Raw genomic sequence first — 23,113 nt, forward strand, 5'->3', positions numbered from 1 at the left:
AAATACCAGGAGGCAAAAAGCAACGCTAGCAACCAGAAAGCGAGCGGCGGCCGAGAGGTTATATCAGTACTGGAGCGTTATAAGAGGGGCTGATATCAGTCACATATGATGTAATGTCTGGGGGTTATATCAGTACTGGAGCGTTATAAGAGGGGCTGATATCAGTCACATATAGTGTAATGTCTGGAGGTTATATCAGTACTGGAGCGTTATAAGAGGGGCTGATATCAGTCACATATGGTGTAATGTCTGGGGGTTATATCAGTACTGGAGCGTTATAAGAGGGGCTGATATCAGTCACATATGGTGTAATGTCTGGGGGTTATATCAGTACTGGAGCGTTATAAGAGGGGCTGATATCAGTCACATATAGTGTAATGTCTGGAGGTTATATCAGTACTGGAGCGTTATAAGAGGGGCTGATATCAGTCACATATGGTGTAATGTCTGGGGGTTATATCAGTACTGGAGCGTTATAAGAGGGGCTGATATCAGTCACATATGGTGTAATGTCTGGGGGTTATATCAGTACTGGAGCGTTATAAGAGGGGCTGATATCAGTCACATATGGTGTAATGTCTGGGGGTTATATCAGTACTGGAGCGTTATAAGAGGGGCTGATATCAGTCACATATGATGTAATGTCTGGAGGTTATATCAGTACTGGAGCGTTATAAGAGGGGCTGATATCAGTCACATATGGTGTAATGTCTGGGGGTTATATCAGTACTGGAGCGTTATAAGAGGGGCTGATATCAGTCACATATGGTGTAATGTCTGGGGGTTATATCAGTACTGGAGCGTTATAAGAGGGGCTGATATCAGTCACATATGGTGTAATGTCTGGGGGTTATATCAGTACTGGAGCGTTATAAGAGGGGCTGATATCAGTCACATATGATGTAATGTCTGGAGGTTATATCAGTACTGGAGCGTTATAAGAGGGGCTGATATCAGTCACATATGGTGTAATGTCTGGAGGTTATATCAGTACTGGAGCGTTATAAGAGGGGCTGATATCAGTCACATATGATGTAATGTCTGGAGGTTATATCAGCACTGGAGCGTTATAAGAGGGGCTGATATCAGTCACATATGATGTAATGTCTGGAGGTTATATCAGTACTGGAGCGTTATAAGAGGGGCTGATATCAGTCACATATGGTGTAATGTCTGGAGGTTATATCAGTGCTGGAGCGTTATAAGAGGGGCTGATATCAGTCACATATGGTGTAATGTCTGGGGGTTATATCAGTACTGGAGCGTTATAAGAGGGGCTGATATCAGTCACATATGGTGTAATGTCTGGGGGTTATATCAGCACTGGAGCGTTAGAAGTCTGGGATGGCTGATAACGGAGAATAATAGACGTTTCAGGACTTTCTATCTACAATGCTGACGCTCTATGATCTGTAGATCGGGCATTGGCCTCACATGGTTAATTGTCCGGACCCCCTCAGTGAACCCAGCTTATTGTAGAGGTGTTTGGGGGGTCGGATACTGACAGTGTAGAATCTAGATTGCCGCGGGGGGGGGGGGGGGGGGGGCTGCGGACCCTCATGCTCACTCCTTACAATGCTCCCGTCAGATCTGCATGTGAATTAATGGTCCCTCTTTTTAATTCCACCCCCCTCCATTGTGCGGCCCCCCAATCCCTTTCATCCATGGAGGAGTTGGATTCCTGCAGCAATTAGCAGTCCCCGGGAGATGTGACAGTGCGGCCCCCCAGGCGGTGCGGCCCCCCAAGGCCATGAGCCTTTCAGCCTCATTATTGTCACTAGTGATGGGGGCGGGGGGCTCACATACAGCATCCCACCCATTACATTAACCGTAGAGGGGCAGCGGATCAGGACCAGGAGCAGATGCATAAAACCTGCAGCCGCCGACTGCGGGGACAGAGACCGCGGTGCACTGACCACCAGGACCACTGCTGACAGTCAGTGAACAGAAGCCGGCGGCACAGATCACAACACGGGAGGACTGGACACAAGGCAACAAAGCCGCAGCTCTGAGATGGGGCAGCATCTGGGTCCCATTCACTGACCAGACCAGACGGTGAACGCGCCTTCATGTGACGCCGGCCCTATAACCTGATGCTGGGAGTTGTAGTGTCCGAGTTATATCTATAGGCCCCTCTGCAAGGATCAATTGTGGCCCAGATTTTTTGATTGCCCCCTCTGACGTGGTCACCAGTCACGCGCAGAAGCCCCCGGTCACAGACCCAGGAATTATCCTATGCAGTGATCCCCGCTGTCCCCGGGCCGCGCTGTGGGGGGCGCCGGCGCATCATGCGGGATTCTCAAAAATCCAGAGCAGAAACAACTTTATAACTGATCCAATGCAGAACAAGAGGTTGGGTGGTGTCAGGAAGACTGGTGGGGCGAGACGGGGGTCTACGGCATCAGAAGGTGGGCACTAGTGATGAGCGAGCATGTTCAGGTGTTGTCAGAGAGTCCCGCGCGTGCTCAGATAGCGTGCTGTCTGAGGGTCTCGGGCGTGCTCGGATAACGTGCTGTCTGAGGGTCTCGGGCGTGCTCGGATAACGTGCTGTCTGAGGGTCTCGGGCGTGCTCGGATAACGTGCTGTCAGAGAGTCCCGCGCGTGCTCAGATAGCGTGCTGTCTGAGGGTCTCGGGCGTGCTCGGATAACGTACTGTCTGAGGGTCTCGGGCGTGCTCAGATAACGTACTGTCTGAGGGTCTCGGGCGTGCTCGGATAACGTACTGTCTGAGGGTCTCGGGCGTGCTCAGATAACGTACTGTCTGAGGGTCTCGGGCGTGCTCAGATAACGTACTGTCTGAGGGTCTCGGGCGTGCTCGGATAACGTGCTGTCTGAGGGTCTCGGGCGTGCTCAGATAACGTGCTGTCTGAGAGTCTCAGGCGTGCTCTGATAACGTGCTGTCTGAGGGTCTCGGGCGTGCTCAGATAACGTGCTGTCTGAGGGTCTCGGGCGTGCTTGGATAACGTGCTGTCTGAGGGTCTCGGGCGTGCTCGGATAACATGCTGTCTGAGGGTCTGGGGCGTGCTCGGATAACGTGCTGTCTGAGGGTCTCGGGCGTGCTCGGGTAATGTGCTGTCTGAGGGTCTCGGGCGTGCTCGGGTAACGTGCTGTCTGAGGGTCTCGGGCGTGCTCGGATAACGTGCTGTCTGAGGGTCTCGGGCGTGCTCAGATAACGTGCTGTCTGAGGGTCTCGGGCGTGCTCAGATAACGTGCTGTCTGAGGGTCTCGGGCGTGCTCAGATAACGTGCTGTCTGAGGGTCTCGGGCGTGCTTGGATAACGTGCTGTCTGAGGGTCTCGGGCGTGCTCAGATAACGTGCTGTCTGAGGGTCTCGGGCGTGCTCGGATAGCGTGCTGTCTGAGGGTCTCGGGCGTGCTCGGATAGCGTGCTGTCTGAGGGTCTCGGGCGTGCTCGGATAACGTGCTGTCTGAGGGTCTCAGGCGTGCTCGGATAACGTGCTGTCTGAGGGTCTCAGGCGTGCTCGGATAACGTGCTGTCTGAGGGTCTCAGGCGTGCTCGGATAACGTGCTGTCTGAGGGTCTCGGGCAGGACAGATCAGTACACCTGTGCCGGAGCCGCAGCAGGAAGCAAAGAAGAGGACGTCATCGTATGAAGATGGGAGGCGCCGGACCCGGACCATGACGCCCATCGGACCATGACGCCCATTGGACCCGGACCGCCCCTGGGTGAGTATAATATAACATCTTTCTCATCTTTCAGGATACATCGGGGGCTTATCTACAGCATTACAGAATGCATTACAGAATGCTGGAGATAAGCCCCTGATGCCGGTGGGCTTAGCTCGCCTTCCATTTTGGGGGTCACCGGTTCCCTTTAATTCCATGGTCTGTGCATGAGAAGGGGTTACATACAGGGTTATGGATATCGTTAAGGCTGTGTGCACACGTTGCGGATTTTTCGCTATAAAAACACATACATATGCATCCTATCATTTAGAATGCATTCCGCAATTTTTGTGCAAGGTAAAAAACAAATCATGTTCATTAATTTTGCAGATTTTTCACGTTTTTCCCGCTATTTAATGCATTGGGAAGCTCCGGAAAAAAAAACATACAAAAAACGCGACAAAACCGTGAGAAAAACGCATGCGGATTTCTTGCAGAAAATGTCCGGTTTTGCTCAGGAAATTTCTGCAAGAAATCCTGAACGTGTGCACATAGCCTTACAGTAAACAAATTTATAATGACCGACTGGTACAGAGGGGAGAGGACCCGGCCCTTGTGGACTTACATTCATACATAACATCCAAACACACCAAGACCCTCAGAAATTTACACAAGCATGCTCAGACAGCACGTTATCCAGGCACTCCCGAGACCCTCAGACAGCACGTTATCCGGGCACTCCCGAGACCCTCAGACAGCACGTTATCCGGGCACTCCCGAGACCCTCAGACAGCACGTTATCCGGGCACTCCCGAGACCCTCAGACAGCACGTTATCCGGGCACTCCCGAGACCCTCAGACAGCACGTTATCCGGGCACTCCCGAGACCCTCAGACAGCACGTTATCCGGGCACTCCCGAGACCCTCAGACAGCACGTTATCCGGGCACTCCCGAGACCCTCAGACAGCACGTTATCCGGGCACTCCCGAGACCCTCAGACAGCACGTTATCCGGGCACTCCCGAGACCCTCAGACAGCACGTTATCCGGGCACTCCCGAGACCCTCAGACAGCACGTTATCCGGGCACTCCCGAGACCCTCAGACAGCACGTTATCCGGGCACTCCCGAGACCCTCAGACAGCACGTTATCCGGGCACTCCCGAGACCCTCAGACAGCACGTTATCCGGGCACTCCCGAGACCCTCAGACAGCACGTTATCCGGGCACTCCCGAGACCCTCAGACAGCACGTTATCCGGGCACTCCCGAGACCCTCAGACAGCACGTTATCCGGGCACGCTCGCTCATCACTAGTGGGCACATTGGGCCGGTGGAGACTCGGCTGCAAATCCCATTATTAGAGCTGGAGGTGAACTCCGCACCGAGGCCACAAGACAGGAATGTGCCGAGCAGCAGAGACATAAACAAGACAAAGACGGACCCCCGAGCCACAGTGGGGGAGGCGCAGGAAAGTATAAAGGCCCGCTGCAGTCCATCGCACATCAGAATGCTCTGGGAGGTAGATGTGGCCCCTGCACTCCTGCTCAGCCCCCTCCTGGGCCCCCGCACCCACGGTCAGCCCCCTCCTGGGCCCCCCGCAGTCAGCCCGCCCTCCTGGGCCCCCGCTCAGCCCCCCTCCTGGGCCCCTGCACCCACGGTCAGACCGCCCTCCTGGGCCCCCGCAGTCATCCCGCCCTCCTGGGCCCCCCCGCAGTCGTCCCCCCCTCCTGGGCCCCCCGCTCAGCCCCCCTCCCTGGGCCCCCCGCACCCACGGTCATCCCGCCCTCCTGGGCCCCCCGCACCCACGGTCAGCCCACCCTCCTGGGCCCCTGCACCCACGCTCAGCCCGCCCTCCTGGGCCCCTGCACCCACGCTCAGCCCGCCCTCCTGGGCCCCCCGCACCCACGCTCAGCCTGCCCTCATGGGCCCCCGCAGTCGTCCCCCCCTCCTGGGCCCCCCGCTCTCAGCCCCCCTCCTGGGCCCCCGCACCCACGGTCAGACCGCCCTCCTGGGCCCCCGCACCCACGGTCATCCCACCCTCCTGGGCCCCCCGCAGTCGTCCCCCCCCTCCTGGGCCCCCGCTCAGCCCGCCCTCCTAGGCCCCCGCACCGCCCGCCCTCCTGGGCCCCCGCACCCACGGTCAGCCCGCCCTCCTGGGCCCCCGCACCCACGGTCAGCCCGCCCTCCTGGGCCCCCGCACCCACGGACAGCCCGCCCTCCTGGGCCCCCGCACCCACGGACAGCCCGCCCTCCTGGGCCCCCGCACCCACGGTCAGCCCGCCCTCCTGGGCCCCCGCACCCACGGACAGCCCGCCCTCCTGGGCACCCGCACCCACGGTCAGCCTGCCCTCCTGGGCCCCCGCAGCCACCCCGGCTTGGCAGCAGTTATTTGTACATTATAGACATGGCCATTCTGTTGCTCCGTTTTCCCACCTGCGCTGCTGCTCTGTAGACTACCGAAGCCTGTGGAGTACTACAGTGACATGTAAAAGTCTGTGCACCCCCGGTGTGAATTACTGTTATTGTGAACAGTTCAGCAAGTTAAATATGAAATTATCTAAAAGTGATAAAGTTACACATGACACATTTACTTTGTATTTTTTAAAATGTATATTTTTTTTCCTAAAATACAAACAGGAAAATGAGATCATGCATTAGTTTGTGCACCCTACATGGTTATTACCTAGTAGTGCTCCCTTTTGCAGGTATCACAGCTTGTAAACGCTTTTTGTAGCCAGACGAGAGTCTTTCATTTCTTCTGAGGGATTTTTCTCCGTTCTTCCTTGGAGAACTCCTCCCGTTCTGTGAGATTCCTGGGACATCTTGCATCCTCGGTTATTTTGAGGTCTCGCCACAGATTATCAGTGATGCTCAGATCAGGGGACTGTGAGGGCCACTGTAAAACCTTCATCTGGCGCCTTTTCAGGTCGTCTATTGTGGATTGTGACGGGTGTTTAGGATCATTCTCCATGTGTAGCAGCCATCATTTTCCTCTTTTTATCTTCAGTTTTGTTTTGTTTTTTTACAGATATTTTGTTTGCATTCAGAATTTGTTGAAATTTCATTGAATCCATTCTTCCCTCTACTCATGAAATGTTCCCAGTGTCATTGGCTGCAGCACAACCCCAAAGCCTGATTGATCCACCACCATGCTTAATGGATGGAGAGATGTTTTTCTCCTGAAATTCTGGGCCCTTTTTACTCCTCACATACCTTTCATCATTGTTCTAGGGCCCCTACTCTTCTCCATCTACACCTTCGGCCTGGGACAGCTCAAAGAATCCCACGGTATGCAGTACCATCTCTACGCCGATGACACGCAGATCTACCTATCCGGACCTGACCTCACCTCCTTACTCACGAAAATCCCACACTATCTGTCTGCTATCTCGGCCTTCTTTTCTGCTCGCTTTCTAAAACTGAACATGGACAAAACAGAATTCATCATCTTTCCCCCATCTCACTCTACCCCTCCACGAGACCTATCCATCAATGTCAATGGCTGCTCACTTTCCCCAGTCCCACACGCCCGGTGCCTCGGGGTGATTCTCGACTCTGCCCTCTCTTTCAAGCCACATATCCAAGCCCTTGCCTCCTCCTGCCGTCTCAAACTCAAAAATATTTCCCGGCTCCGTTCATTCCTTGACAATGAAACCACAAAAACCCTAGTCCATGCCCTTATCTCCCGCCTCGACTACTGCAACCTCCTACTCTCTGGCCTCCCCTCTAGCACCACTCCAATCCATACTACACTCTGCTGCCCGACTAATCCACCTGTCCCCCCGCTATTCCCCAGCCTCTCCCCTCTGTCAAGCCCTTCACTGGCTTCCTATCGCCCAGAGACTCCAGTACAAAACCCTAACCATGACATACAAAGCCATTCACAACCTGTCTCCTCCATACATCTCCCGATACTTACCTGCACGCAACCTCCGATCCTCACAAGATCTCCTTCTCTACTCCCCTGTTATCTCCTCTTCCCAAAATCGTATACAAGACTTCTCCCGTGCTTCCCCCATACTCTGGAACCCTCTACCTCAACATATCAGACTCTCGCCTACCATCGAAACCTTCAAAAAGAGACTGAAGACCCACCTCTTCCGACAAGCCTGCAGTAATCCTCAACCTACTGAACCGCAGCATGACCAGCTCTATCCTCACCTAGTGTATCCTCACCCATCCCCTGCAGATTGTGAGCCCTCGCGGGCAGGGTCCTCCCGCGTGCCTTGTTTTGCTCATGTTTATTGTACTTGTCTATATTTGCCCCTTTTCACATGTAAAGCGCCATGGAATAAATGGTGCTATAAAAAATGTATAATAATAATCATCATCATTGTGGACAACCTTTAAGGCCTTTTAGATCATTTCATATTCAACTTGAACTGTTCACAATAACAGTAATAGAATCATAGAATGTTAGAGGTGGAAGGGACCTCCTGGGTCATCTGGTCCAACCCCCGGCTCAAAGCAGGATTCACTAAATCATCCCAGACAGATGTCTGTCCAGCCTCTTTGTTAAGACTTCCATTGAAGGAGAACTCACCACTACTCGTGGCCTCCTGTCCCACTCATTGATCACCCTCACTGTAAAAAAGTTTTTTCTAATATCTAATCTGTGTTTCCTCCCATTCAGTTTCATCCCATTGCTTCTCGTCTTTCCTAGTGGAAATGAGAATACAGAGGATCCCTCTACAATGTGACAGCCCTTGAGATATTTGTAGACGGCTATTAAGTCTCCTCTCAGTCTTCTTTTTTGCATCTAAACATTCCCAGATCCTGTAACCGTTCCTCATAGGACATGGTTTGCAGACCGGTCACCATTCTGGTCGCTCTTCTCTGAACTTGCTCCAGTTTGTTGATGTCTTTTTTAAAATGTGCCCAAAACTGTACCCAGTATCCAGTTGAGGTCTGACCAAGGAGGAGTAGAGGGCAATAATTACTTCACGTGATCTAGACTGTATGCTTCTGTTAATACATCCCAGAATTGTATTTGCCCTTTTTGCTGCTGCATCACACTGTTGACTCCTGTGCAGTCTATGATCTATTAGTATACCCAGGTCTTTTCATATTTTGACCAGGGGTGCACAAACTTTTACATGTCACTGTAGGTGTATAACAGAGTGCGCCACCGACCGTGCAAAGACCGTGGTGCAGAACTCACCTGAGCACAGGACGCCCTTGAACCTGGCACAGGAGAAGTCGTCGCACTGGCAGTACGAGCCGCTGATGCGCCCAAACTCGCTCTCGTAGCAGGAGCACAGTCCGCAGATGCAGCGTCCCCGGCCGTTACACACCGTGTGGCTGTCCGACTCCCGGCAGGTGGTCAGTGACTCGTCGCTGCTGTCATCCTCCTCACCGCACTCGCACCGAGCTCCCAGGAAGCCGGCGTCACAGTTGCACATGCCGCAGCTGTAGTTGCCATTACTGCTGCATTTCCCGCTGTTGCTCTCCACGCGCTGCGAGCAGCGGCAGCTACAATCATACGTTACCGCCACCTCCACAACATCCCGAAACCCCACCGGCTTTATGGTGAAGGTGTCCAAAACCCCCGGAGGGGGGCAGGAGCGTGCTTCTGCCGAAACCTCAAAGGACACCTGGAAGAAAACAGACGCATTACCATTCACAGCAGAGGATGGCAGGAGATTGTGAGCTGAGGGGTCGGGGATGATGGGAGCGATTCCCTACTTCACACACGATGTATCTCTCCCATCATTCTACAATATGGTATTAACCCCTCGCCCACTGTCCTCCTGCGCAGGGTTTAGGGGTACGGTGGTCAGAAGCCAGGACATGCAGGGATCTGTCGGAGGCTCCGCTGGTCACAGGATTTTGGCAGATCCCCATTAGTCTTTGTAACCAGTTGTAGTGGAATATGTATGACCAGCAGTAACTTAGCATCTGTTCTAGACTGCAGGTATTCACAAAGGTCATGACCTATGTTATCCTGAGAATAAGACAGTCTTCCTAGTCTCACCCCAGGGGGGATTTCCTGAGAACACTCCATTTGGAAACATTTCACACCTTCTGACTCTTTTGAAGAGACAGGCCAACTGCAGCCTGACACTATTTTCTATGAGAAAGGTCACACAAATAGGTTCAAAGAAAAATACTGTATTCATTGGTAAAATAGCCGGGATCCAGTCACAAACCAAGGATTAGAATATTAACCTGAGAGGCTGCTCTAGAAATCGGATCTCCAGGTTAATCTATAAATTAGGCCTTTACCCATAGAAACGGTGTCACAGATTCTATGAGGGACAGCCAAGCTGATGTGTGCCATTCCATATTCATACCCCACTCAGGGAGCAGAATGCTGGACTGCAAAGTTTAGATATTTCTGTAAGTTTTCTCCCTTCAATTTTATAACTGTTTTTCATATTTGTATTTTGCACTTTTTCTTTTCATATTTTTATATCTTTTATTGTAAGCACTGTACCTTTTCTATTAAAGCTTAAAACTTTAATAAGTCTGAACCTTGTATGCTCTAAAGAATCCATAGCCTTAGAGTGTGTGACCCTGGTGATTGGCAGACAGTAGTAGTAATATTTCCAGGACTCATCGCCCCTGTATTCGGTGAGTGGTGGCAGCGTGTATGAGCGGGTGTGTGGCCTGGGTCGGTGTGTGATTTATGCTCCCATTACAGCATAGGACAGAGGTTGAATGCTGGACTGAGAGTGGGGAGATAGATTAACCCTTGCAGGCACAACCCCAAGTAACGTGCTGAGAAGCGGGTACATGACACCAGTCATGGCAGCTGATGCTCGTTGTGAACACGGCAGAGAAGAGGAAACTGCAAATGCACAAGATGTGGATACAAGGAAATGGACACATTGTATCTAAGCCCTTGGGGGGGGGGGGTCCTCCTGCAGTCCGGGGGCCATCAGCTGGCCACTGATTGGAGGGGAAGGACATGTGATATGGCACAAGACACTGGGGGCCAGACAGCTAGATGCTGGTATCAATGAGCGCAACTACCAATATCTACCACCCGGTGTCCCCCGCGATCACCCCACTGCTCACCATATCACCGATCCTCAATTCTCCGCACTTCTTGACCCCGGGGTATGACACTCCGTCCTGACAAGTGGCAGAGAAGCTGAGGCCGAGGTCATCGGGGGTCTCGGACACGGTCAGCTCCACCTTGGAGCGAATGTTCTGAAAGAGAAAATGAGAAGGTAAAAACGGCGACAGAGCGACAAAACAGGAAAGTGCAGCACCGTCACACGGGGCCCATGACACCCAGGGACCACAGGAACCGTCAGGTCACATCAAGACACGTCCATCCCCCTCTGGTACCAGACAGATGCTCTAACACTCCCTGTTATCAGCCATTACTGGGGGAGGGAACTACAATCTATTTGTAGTGAAATATGTATAGATATGAATGTGTGACTAGCAGTAATTTAACATCTGTCCTGAGACTGCAGGTCTCACAGCATATGTTATCCTGAGAGGGCAGTCTGCTGTCTCCAATCTCGCCAGGGGGTCTTGCCAAGAACCAGGAAGGGGAAAGGTTTCACACCTTCTGGCTCTTTTCAAGAGAGATGTCCATTACAGCCTGACACTATTTATGAGAAACGTTACACAAAGAGTTTAAAAGAAAATAATGTATTCATTGGGGGAGTGGCCATGGTCCAGTCACAAACCAGCAATTATAATATTAACCTGAGAGGCTGGTCTAGAAATATGACCTTCAGATTGGCTCTATAAATTAGGCCTACACACAAAGAAAGATGTTCGCATGTGGGGGCGGCTTGGAAAGCTGATGTGAGCCATTCCATATTTCTCCCGCCTCAGGGACAGAGAATCAGAATGCAAAGTTCGATATTTCTGTAAGTTTTATCCTTTTATCTTATCACTGTTTTTGTATATTTGTATTTCACTTTTCATTCCCATATTTTTATACACTTTTTATTGTAAGCGCTGTACCTTTTCTATTAAAGCTTAAAATTTTAACAAGTCTGAACATTGTATGCTCTAAAGAATCCATAGCCTTGTAGTGTGTGACCCTTAGGATTGGTAGACAGTAGTAGTAGTATTTCCGGGACTTATCGCCCGTGTATTCGGTGAGTGGTGGCAGCGTGTATGAGCGGGTGTGTGGCCTGGGTCAGTGTGTGATTTATGCTCCCATTACAGCATAGGACAGAGGTTAAATGCTGGACTGAGAGAGGGGAGATAGATTAACCCTTACAGGCGCAACCCCAAGTCACGTGCTGAGAGCGGGTACATGACGCTATTACTCCCTGTTATCAGCCATTACTGGGAGAGGTGACTGAAGGACAGGAGACTACAATCTATTACTCCCGGTTATCAGCCAATACAGCGGGAGGCGACTACAATCTATTACTCCCTGTTATCAGCTATTACTGGGGAGAGGCGACATTGGAAGGACGTACATGATGATCACCATTACTATGTTCTCAGCTGCTGTCGTTACACTGTATCGGTTTTGCTCGTCCAGGTGTTGAGACCTCGGGCTGAAGTCTCCTGACTGATAAGTGCCACCCGGGGTCACACATTATGTCACCCAATACTCGCAGTCACCCCGAGAAGAATTTTGGGGGCAGAGAAGCAAAACATCAGGAGAACCGGGACGTGGGGAAATATTTTGCTTGCTCTTATCCTCCCACACCTCTGCTCCCTTCCTCTTCACATGCAGCAATTTCTGCAACTACATTCTACATCTGTATGTCCTGAAATCCTCTGTGCTGCAGTGTAAGTCGGCACTCACATTGTAGGCGTTGACGATGAGCTGCAGGATGTTCTGGGAGTTGGGGTCCAGGATCTCCACGGTGGTCCCGGGAATCAGCGCCGTGAAATTCTTAATAGGAAAACCACAGCCACATTAGACTAATGAGACGCCGCCCCCCAATACAGAGAGAGACGGCCCCCGCCCAGGACAGCGCCCCCCCCCCAATACAGAGAGAGACGGCCCCCGCCCAGGACAGCGCCCCACCCCCAATACAGAGAGAGACGGCCCCCGCCCAGGACAGCACCCCCCAATACAGAGAGAGGAGCCCCCCCACCCAGGACAGGGTCCCCCCAATATAGAGAGAGGAGCCCTCCCACCCAGAACAGGGTCCCCCAAATACAGAGGGAGGTGCCCCCCCGCCCAGGCAACGCGCCCCCAATACAGAGGAAGGTGCCCCCCCGCCCAGGCAGCGCGCCCCGTAATACAGAGAGAGGTGCCCCCCCGCCCAGGCAGAGCGCCCCCCAATACAGAGAGGAGCCCCCCCCGCCCAGGACAAGGCCTCCCCAATAGAGGGAGGTGCCCCCCGCCCACGACAGCGTGTCCCCCAATACAGAGAGGAACCCCCCCCCCCCCCCAACAATACAGAGGGAGGTGCCCCCTGCCCAGGACAGCAGCCCCCCCAATAGAGAGGAAACCCCCCCCCCAATACAGAGGGAGGCGGCACAGTGCGGTCAGTATGCAGGAGGCGGGGCTTATGATACGCCAAGCCAGATGCTCCTCCCCCTCTCCGCCATGTTTCCCTGCCCCCGATGCTTTACCTTATATAATAAATAATGCGCTTTCGTGACGGCGAATATCAGATGGATGTTGTTCTCTGACAGCTTCTCCCCGAGCAGCGCCAGCGACGGATAATCCTGAAGCGAGAGAAGCAGCGGTGTGAGCCCGCGGGCGCCATCACCATGTGGAGCGCAGCCCCCCACCATCAGACACGCACCCCACCCTGTATTAAGTCCTATCACTTTTTAATAGTTTGCATTTACCAAGTTCCGGATCTCTGTTTGCCCCCAGTAAGAAGCTGAGCCCCTCATACTGGTCCAAGACTTCGCACAGCTGAAGGTTTGTTACCGTGTATCAGTGCAGACAGCGTGCATCAGCGGCTCCTTACTCCCATTCTTTAGGTTTCCTACTTACAGGGGTCCCGGAGAGGGAGGCACCCACCGATGCATGGAGCACACACCGCCCTAGACGCGGGGGACCTCCGCTGGTTGTCAGTGGTGGAGCCGGCGCGGTTCTTACCAGCAGGGCGGCGGCGCTGTACTCGCTGGCCATGTTCAGGTGGCACTGCCCGTCATGTGGCTGCACCAGGCCGGCCAGCTTACCGTCCAGGGCAACGTGCGGGACGTCATCTGTGGTGATGACCAGCAGGTGCGAGGCCTCCGTCCTCCAGCCGACCTCCTCCTGCCGGGAAAACGGAGAATAACCTCCTGTCCAGGGACCGCCGTCACCAACCCTGCACAGCACCGATCACACGCGGAGCAGAACTACAAGTCCCATCATCTCTACTACTGATACATACAGCACCACCAGGACAGCCACCGCCCCAGACACCCACACTGAGGGGCCGAGACCCCCTCTGTTCCTGGGAAGTTGCAGTCTGCAGTGTTAACAGGAGGAGCAGACCCCCCACGACGCAGCAGAAACCGGATGCAGCAGACCCCCCACCACCCCCGGCTGCAGCAGACCCCATCCCCACCACGGGACGCAGCAGACCCCCTTCCCCCACCCCCGGCCACAGCAGAACCCCCCACAACCAGCCGCAGCAGACCCCCCACCACCCCCGGCCACAACAGAACCCCCCCCACAGGCTGCAGCACACCCCCCACCACCACCGGCCGCAGCTGACCCCCCCCCCCCCCCCCCCCACCGGACAAGGCAGACAACCCCCCCCCGCACCAGACACCCCCAACTCCACCGGCCACAGCAGGACCCCCCCCCCCCCCCCATCGGCTGCAGCAGACATCTCCCAACCACCGGACGCAGTAGACCCCCCACCGCAGCAGACTCCCCACCGCAGCAGACTATCCCCCCCCCCCCCCGCAGCACCAGACCCACCACCACCACCGGCCGTAGCAGACCGATCCCACCAGAGATGCGCAGCACATTCCAGCGCGGAGAAAACAATCAAATCTCTGTTATTTCTCCAGTGCTAAGAACACGATAACAGACGGCAGCAACCGGTCCCCCTGCTGCCACCAGCACACTGAGCAGTCACACCTGGGAAAGCTGGGTGACATCCCGCAGCAGCAGTAATGGCAGCCGTACTGCTCGTCACCCAGACCGGCTCTGCAGCAACGTATAAAGCAGCGCGGCCAGGACCCAGCACGAAGCCTCAGGAGCCTCCCAGGTAATCCTCCGCATCTGCCCCAACCTGCCCGACCAACCCGCAGCTCACAACTGACGAGGACCCCGCGTCACCCCGACCCAACAATGGCGGTAATCCCAGCGACTGATGAATCATCGTGACCGGCGCCCTCCAGACACCGCAAAACCATTCCCCACAAAACACAGAAAAAAAAACACAGAGAAGTGAAAATCTCCTTACAAACCGCCCCACGTCGGACAGAGAAAAGGAACCGAAACCACGACCATCAGCAACGAGGAGAACGGCCGAGGGAACGACAGGAACCCGACCCCAACGAGTCATTCTACAGACCCCAGGGTCACCCAGAGCTGCACTCACTACTCTGCTGGTGCAGTCACTGTGTACATACATTACATTACTGATCCTGAGTTACCTCCTGTATTATACTCCAGAGCTGCACTCACTATTCTGCTGGTGCAGTCACTGTGTACATACATTACATTACTGATCCTGAGTTACCTCCTGTATTATACCCCAGATCTGCACTCACTATTCTGCTGGTGCAGTCACTGTGTACATACATTACATTACTGATCCTGAGTTACCTCCTGTATTATACTCCAGAGCTGCACTCACTATTCTGCTGGTGCAGTCACTGTGTACATACATTACTGATCCTGAGTTACCTCCTGTATTATACTCCAGAGCTGCACTCACTACTCTGCTGGTGCAGTCACTGTGTACATACATTACATTACTGATCCTGAGTTACATCCTGTATTATACTCCAGAGCTGCACTCACTACTCTGCTGGTGCAGTCACTGTGTACATACATTACATTACTGATCCTGAGTTACATCCTGTATTATACTCCAGAGCTGCACTCACTATTCTGCTGGTGCAGTCACTGTGTACATACATTACATTACTGATCCTGAGTTACATCCTGTATTATACTCCAGAGCTGCACTCACTATTCTGCTGGTGCAGTCACTGTGTACATACATTACTGATCCTGAGTTACCTCCTGTATTATACTCCAGAGCTGCACTCACTATTCTGCTGGTGCAGTCACTGTGTACATACATTACATTACTGATCCTGAGTTACATCCTGTATTATACTCCAGAGCTGCACTCACTATTCTGCTGGTGCAGTCACTGTGTACATACATTACATTACTGATCCTGAGTTACCTCCTGTATTATTCCCCAGAGCTGCACTCACTATTCTGCTGGTGCAGTCATTGTGTACATACATTACATTACTGACCATGAGTTACATCCTGTATTATACTCCAGAGCTGCACTCACTATTCTGCTGGTGCAGTCACTGTGTACATACATTACATTACTGATCCCGAGTTACATCCGGTATTATACCCCAGAGCTGCACTCACTGTTCTGCTGGTGCAGTCACTGTACATACATTACTGATCCTGAGTTACATCGTGCATTATCCTCCGGAGCGGCGCTCACCATTCTGCCGGGCGTTCCTCACCTTGCACACTGCGGCTTGCAGGATGGCATCGAACGCGCCCTCTGGGGCATCGCGGTTGCGGGACACCTGCTGGTTTTGCACCTCAGTGTTGAAGTTGCTGACTTTGTCGGTCAGGGACAGAACGTGGCGGAAGCCGAAGGACGGGCTGCAGCTGGGGAACGGCTTGTACCTGATGAAAGACGGAATTCATCAGTTTTTGGAGTAAAGTTGCATTTGCCAGAACTGCAGAACATGGAGGATCCGGGGGCGTTCTAACCAGCGCCATACACGGGACCCCCTCCATTGTGGCAGCACCCGACAGTGCAGCTCACAGACCACCACCAGGGGCGACACCGAGCCGAAGTCACACAGAAGCGGCAGAGAGCGGGGGGATCCAGGACAGCTCACCATCTTACCCGACACTCCCCAGGTCTGAGGGTCTGCTCCCCTGTGTCAGTGCAGGTCACTCACCCGGTGCAGGGGTTGTGCTGATATTTGGGGGCGGTGTACGAGAACGGGGAGACGTTCTTCTCCACAAAAGTGCCGAACCCCAGACGGAAGTTGCTGGTGAGCGTCGCCATCTCCGCAGCCAGTCGGGTCCCCAGGTTCCGGATCGTGTCCAGATCGTCCTTCATGGACAGCGACAAGTCCATCAGGTAGTAGAGGTCCACCGGGTAGTCCTCCACCTGCCGCACATGCACCCGAAAAGATGCCGCCGCACCTGAGGGGCAACACAGGGCGGGTACTGCAGAGCAGGCAGAAGAGACCCCGAGAACTCCTCCATCTGCACTCTGACACCGGGACCCCCAGAGCCCACCCAGGCCTAACCAAAGCACCACAACTCTGCCCCAGACTACAGCTCCTCCTGCTCCAGTCCTGCCCCCCATTACTCTATGCCCCCCACATCTCTCTCAGAGCCCACCCATCCTCAAACAAAGCACCACAACTCTGCCTCAGCCTATGGCACCTCCTGCTCCAGTCCTGCCCCCCATTACTCTATGCCCCCCACATCTCTCCCAGAGCCCACCCATCCTCAAACAAAGCACCACAACTCTGCCTCAGCCTACGGCACCTCCTGCTCCAGTCCTGCCCCCCATTACTCTATGCCCCCCACATCTCTCCCGGAGCCCACCCATCCTCAACCAAAGCACCACAACTCTGCCTCAGCCTATGGCACCTCCTGCTCCAGTCCTGCCCCCCATTACTCTATGCCCCCCACATCTCTCCCAGAGCCCACCCATCCTCAAACAAAGCACCACAACTCTGCCTCAGCCTACGGCACCTCCTGCTCCAGTCCTGCCCCCCATTACTCTATGCCCCCCACATCTCTCCCGGAGCCCACCCATCCTCAACGAAAGCACCACAACTCTGCCTCAGCCTATGGCACCTCCTGCTCCAGTCCTGCCCCCCATTACTCTATGCCCCCCACATCTCTCCCAGAGCCCACCTATCCTCAAACAAAGCACCACAACTCTGCCTCAGCCTACGGCACCTCCTGCTCCAGTCCTGCCCCCCATTACTCTATGCCCCCCACATCTCTCCCGGAGCCCACCCATCCTCAACCAAAGCACCACAACTCTGCCTCAGCCTACGGCACCTCCTGCTCCAGTCCTGCCCCCATTACTCTATGCCCCCCACATCTCTCCCAGAGCCCACCCATCCTCAAACAAAGCACCACAAGTCTGCCTCAGCCTACGGCACCTCCTGCTCCAGTCCTGCCCCCATTACTCTATGCCCCCCACATCTCTCCCGGAGCCCACCCATCCTCAACCAAAGCACCACAACTCTGCCTCAGCCTACGGCACCTCCTGCTCCAGTCCTGCCCCCCATTACTCTATGCCCCCCACATCTCTCCCAGAGCCCACCCATCCTCAACCAAAGCACCACAACTCTGCCTCAGCCTACGGCACCTCCTGCTCCAGTCCTGCCCCCCATTACTCTATGCCCCCCACATCTCTCCCGGAGCCCACCCATCCTCAAACAAAGCACCACAACTCTGCCTCAGCCTACGGCACCTCCTGCTCCAGTCCTGCCCCCCATTACTCTATGCCCCCCACATCTCTCCCAGAGCCCACCCATCCTCAACCAAAGCACCACAACTCTGCCACTCCTGCTCCAGTCCTGCCCCCATTACTCTATGCCCCCCACATCTCTCCCGGAGCCCACCCAGGCTTACATAAGCCCCTCCCACACCCCTGCTCACCCCGTGCGACCACTGACCTGGGCGGAGGGACAGCGAGAGGCGCTGTGGGGTCACCTGGATGATGTCCGCCTGTGAGGAGCCAGACCCCTTGTGGCTGAGCGGGAGGCTCTTGGTCACAGCGACGTTGCTCTTGGGGCCCTCGATGGCGTCCGGCGCGCAGCCTCTTTGTAACAGATTGTCCACTAAGTCGCAGCGTGACGTCACCCCGTGCGTCGCCCCGAAAACCTGCAGAGCGCGAGAAACCTGGTGTCAGACGCCGGCAACAGAGGTCCCTGACGGGGCGAGGGGTCTCCTCATGTGACCACAACAGCCGCCATCATATCTACTGTACTGGGATGACTGGTCGGGGGAGGGGACCGCGGCGGAATGTGACAGCACACTGCTAACGAGGAGGCGGTCATAACGAGGAGGCTCCGTCTCATCACCCCCCCTCTCTGGAGGGGTCGTTCATGGCGGGGGTGGTAGTAGTAGTAGTGGGGTCCAGTCTCACCTCCTCGGAGCACCAGGCGCACTGCGGGGGTGGTAGTGGTAGATGGTGGGGGTAGTAGCGGACGGTGGTGGTAGTGGTAGATGTTGGGGGTAGTAGTAGTGGATGGTGTGGGTGGAAGTCGCAGTGTTGGGGTCTCACCTCCTCGGAGCACCAGGCGCACTGCAGGGGTGGTAGTAGTAGCGGACGGTGGGGGTAGTAGTAGATGGTAATAACAGCAGTGTCGGGTCTCACCTCCTCGGAGCACCAGGCGCACTGTGTGGGGGGTAGTGGTAGATGTTGGGGGTAGTAGTAGTAGATGGGGGTAGTAGTGGTGTCGGGGTCTCACCTCCTCGGAGCACCAGGCACACTGCGGGGGTAGTAGTGGTAGATGTTGGGGGTAGTAGTAGTAGTAGATGTTGGGGGTAGTAGTAGCGGTGTCGGGGTCTCACCTCCTCCGAGCACCAGGCGCACTGCGGGGGTGGTAGTAGTGGATGATGGGGGTAGTAGTAGTAGATGTTGGGGGTAGTAGTAGATGTTGGGGGTAGTAGTCGCAGTGTCGGGGTCTCACCTCCTCGGAGCACCAGGCGCACTGTGTGGGGGGTAGTAGTGGACGGGGGTGGTAGTAGTGGATGTTGGGGGTAGTCGCAGTGTCGGGGTCTCACCTCCTCAGAGCACCAGGCGCACTGTGTGGGTGGTAGATGTTGGGGGTAGTAGTAGTGTCGGGGTCTCACCTCCTCTGAGCACCAGGCGCACTGCGGGGGTGGTAGTAGTGGATGATGGGGGTAGTAGTGGACGGTGGGGGTGGTAGTGGTAGATATTGGGGGTAGTAGTGGATGTTGGGGGTGGTAGTAGTAGATGTTGGGGGTAGTAGTCGCAGTGTCGGGGTCTCACCTCCTCGGAGCACCAGGCGCACTGTGTGGGGGGTAGTAGTGGTAGATGGGGTTAGTAGTAGTAGATGGTGGGGGTAGTAGTGGATGTTGGGGGTCTCACCTCCTCGGAGCACCAGGCGCACTGTGTGGCGGGTAGTGGTAGATGGTGGTGGTAGTGGTAGATATTGGGGGTAGTAGTAGATGTTGGGGGTCTCACCTCCTCGGAGCACCAGGCGCACTGCGGGGGTGGTAGTGGTAGATGGTGGGGGTAGTAGTAGATGTTGGGGGTAGTAGCGGTGTCGGGGTCTCACCTCCTCGGAGCACCAGGCGCACTGTGTGGCGGGTAGTGGTAGATGGTGGTGGTAGTGGTAGATATTGGGGGTAGTAGTAGATGTTGGGGGTCTCACCTCCTCGGAGCACCAGGCGCACTGTGTGGGGGGTAGTAGTGGTAGATGGTGGGGGTAGTAGTAGATGGTGGGGGTAGTAGTAGATGGTGGGGGTAGTAGTAGATGGTGGGGGTGGTAGTAGTGGATGTTGGGGGTCTCACCTCCTCGGAGCACCAGGCGCACTGCGGGGGTGGTAGTGGTAGATGGTGGGGGTAGTAGTAGATGTTGGGGGTGGTAGTAGTGGATGTTGGGGGTCTCACCTCCTCGGAGCACCAGGCGCACTGCGGGGGTGGTAGTGGTGGTAGATGGGGGTAGTAGTGGACGGTGGGGGTAGTATTAGTGGATGTTGGGGGTAGTAGTCGCAGTGTCGGGGTCTCACCTCCTCGGAGCACCAGGCGCACTGTGTGGGGGGTAGTAGTGGATGTTGGGGGTCTCACCTCCTCGGAGCACCAGGCGCACTGCGGGGGTGGTAGTGGTAGATGGTGGGGGTGGTAGTAGTGGATGGTGTGGGTGGAAGTCGCAGTGTTGGGGTCTCACCTCCTCGGAGCACCAGGCGCACTGCAGGGGTGGTAGTAGTAGCGGACGGTGGGGGTAGTAGTAGATGGTAATAACAGCAGTGTCGGGTCTCACCTCCTCGGAGCACCAGGCGCACTGCGGGGGTGGTAGTGGTAGATGGTGGGGGTAGTAGTGGTAGATGGTGGGGGTAGTGGTAGATGGTGGGGGTAGTAGTAGATGGTGGGGGTAGTAGTAGATGTTGGGGGTCTCACCTCCTCGGAGCACCAGGCGCACTGTGTGGCGGGTAGTGGTAGATGGTGGGGGTAGTAGTAGATGGTGGGGGTAGTAGTGGTAGATGGTGGGGGTAGTAGTAGATGGTGGGGGTAGTAGTGGATGTTGGGGGTCTCACCTCCTCGGAGCACCAGGCGCACTGTGTGGCGGGTAGTGGTAGATGGTGGGGGTAGTAGTAGATGGTGGGGGTAGTAGTGGTAGATGGTGGGGGTGGTAGTGGTAGATGGTGGGGGTAGTAGTGGTAGATGGTGGGGGTGGTAGTGGTAGATGGTGGGGGGTAGTAGTGGTAGATGGTGGGGGTAGTGGTAGATGTTGGGGGTCTCACCTCCTCAGAGCACCAGGCGCACTGTGTGGGGGGTAGTGGTAGATGGTGGGGGTAGTAGTAGATGGTGGGGGTAGTAGTAGATGTTGGGGGTAGTAGTAGATGTTGGGGGTAGTAGAGGTGTCGCGGTCTCACCTCCTCGGAGCACCAGGCGCACTGTGTGGCGGGTAGTGGTAGATGGTGGGGGTAGTAGTGGTAGATGGTGGGGGTAGTAGTAGATGTTGGGGGTAGTAGTGGATGTTGGGGGTCTCACCTCCTCGGAGCACCAGGCGCACTGTGTGGCGGGTAGTGGTAGATGGTGGGGGTAGTAGTAGATGGTGGGGGTAGTAGTGGTAGATGGTGGGGGTAGTAGTAGATGGTGGGGGTAGTAGTGGATGTTGGGGGTCTCACCTCCTCGGAGCACCAGGCGCACTGTGTGGCGGGTAGTGGTAGATGGTGGGGGTAGTAGTAGATGGTGGGGGTAGTAGTGGTAGATGGTGGGGGTAGTAGTGGATGTTGGGGGTCTCACCTCCTCGGAGCACCAGGCGCACTGTGTGGCGGGTAGTGGTAGATATTGGGGGTAGTGGTAGATGGTGGGGGTAGTAGTGGATGTTGGGGGTAGTAGTAGATGTTGGGGGTGGTAGTAGTGGATGTTGGGGGTCTCACCTCCTCGGAGCACCAGGCGCACTGCGGGTGGAGGCGCAGACAGTCCTGGCAGGAGGTGACGCTGACGCTGCGGCCGCTGCAGACGATCACTGCTGGGGAGACAGGAGACACGGGACATTAGAGCGGACGCCCCGGCAGAGCACGAGCCCCGGGCACATCACCGCCCGCCGCCGTCTGCCCCCTCCTCGTTGTTATTACTTGTGGCTCCTCCCCCTGGCGGGCGCCTCAGTCTCTCACCCGCGGGTGTGGGCGGCGCGCAGCACAGCAGCAGGGCTCCGAGCAGCAGGCTCCGGCTCATGGCGACTCACAGGCCGCAGATCCCCATCACCGGCGAGAGCAACCGACACCGCCGCGTCCAGAAACCCCGCCCCCGCCCGAGTCTCCACCCACTCCGCCGCCAGACACGCCTTCTTAACACCTTCGTCACGGACTCTTTAGTTGTCGGCTGCGGTATTAACCCCCTGCTGCCCGGCTTCTTTGAGGAAAACGCAGAAATCCGAAGAGAGTCGTTCTGCGCAGCCGCTGACGAGGGAATGAACGACAACGCGGCGCCATCTGGTGGACGGGCGGTGACTCGGCGCATGGTCGCTCAGGGCGCCGCACAGTGCCATTAACCCATCTCTTCAACTAACAACTGGTGTTTTCCCCTCAAGCTTTAAATATGCCTCCATCACACCTATCCTCAAAAAGCCGTCTCTTGACCCATCCTCTGTATCTAGCTATCGCCCTATATCACTTCTCCCTTATGCCTCCAAACTACTGGAACAACACGTTTACCTTGAACTGTCCTCCCATCTCTCTTCTTGCTCCCTCTTTGACCGCTTACAATCTGGCTTCCGGTCACACCACTCCACTGAAACTGCCCTAACTAAGGTCACCAACGACCTCTTAACCGCCAAGAGCAAGCGACACTACTCTGTTCTCCTCCTCCTCGACCTGTCGGCTGCCTTTGACACAGTGGACCATTCCCTATTATTACAGACCCTCTCATCCCTTGGCATCACAGACTTGGCCCTATCCTGGATCTCATCATACCTAACAGACCGGACATTCAGCGTCTCCCACTCACACACCACCTCCTCACCTCGCCCCCTCTCTGTCGGAGTCCCACAAGCTTCAGCCCTTGGGCCCCTGCTCTTCTCCATTTACACCTTTGGCCTGGGACAGCTCATAGAATCTCATGGCTTTCAGTATCACCTCTATGCTGATGACACACAGATCTACATCTCTGGACCAGATATCACCTCCCTACTAACCAGAATCCCTCAATGTC

At 55.2% G+C, this 23,113-nt stretch overlaps 1 protein-coding gene across 4 annotated transcripts in view; it reads right to left on the reverse strand.

Annotated features, from left to right (window-relative positions):
• The window catches only part of ITGB5 (integrin subunit beta 5), a 33,179-nt gene extending 10,866 nt beyond the window's left edge, over positions 1-22,313 (reverse strand). The window contains exons 1-10 of one of the 4 annotated variants that reach the window (XM_077273333.1): positions 22,039-22,313; positions 21,841-21,929; positions 18,381-18,588; positions 16,632-16,881; positions 16,182-16,350; positions 13,615-13,776; positions 13,137-13,232; positions 12,358-12,447; positions 10,647-10,781; positions 8,788-9,220 (exon numbers count right to left, since the gene is read on the reverse strand). In XM_077273333.1, coding sequence (XP_077129448.1) covers positions 8,788-9,220; positions 10,647-10,781; positions 12,358-12,447; positions 13,137-13,232; positions 13,615-13,776; positions 16,182-16,350; positions 16,632-16,881; positions 18,381-18,588; positions 21,841-21,929; positions 22,039-22,138 — 1,732 coding nt within the window. In that variant the 5' untranslated portion in view covers positions 22,139-22,313. Of the gene's footprint in view, positions 1-8,787; positions 9,221-10,646; positions 10,782-12,357; positions 12,448-13,136; positions 13,233-13,614; positions 13,777-16,181; positions 16,351-16,631; positions 16,882-18,380; positions 18,589-21,840; positions 21,933-22,038 lie in introns of all 4 variants that reach the window. The other 3 variants (XM_077273332.1, XM_077273335.1, XM_077273334.1) reach the window with 3 other exon arrangements.
• Between the last annotated feature and the right edge of the window lie 800 nt (positions 22,314-23,113).

The sequence above is a fragment of the Ranitomeya variabilis genome, chromosome 7 (assembly GCF_051348905.1).
Source record: "Ranitomeya variabilis isolate aRanVar5 chromosome 7, aRanVar5.hap1, whole genome shotgun sequence".
In the NCBI taxonomy this organism is placed as follows: Eukaryota; Metazoa; Chordata; class Amphibia; order Anura; family Dendrobatidae; genus Ranitomeya; species Ranitomeya variabilis.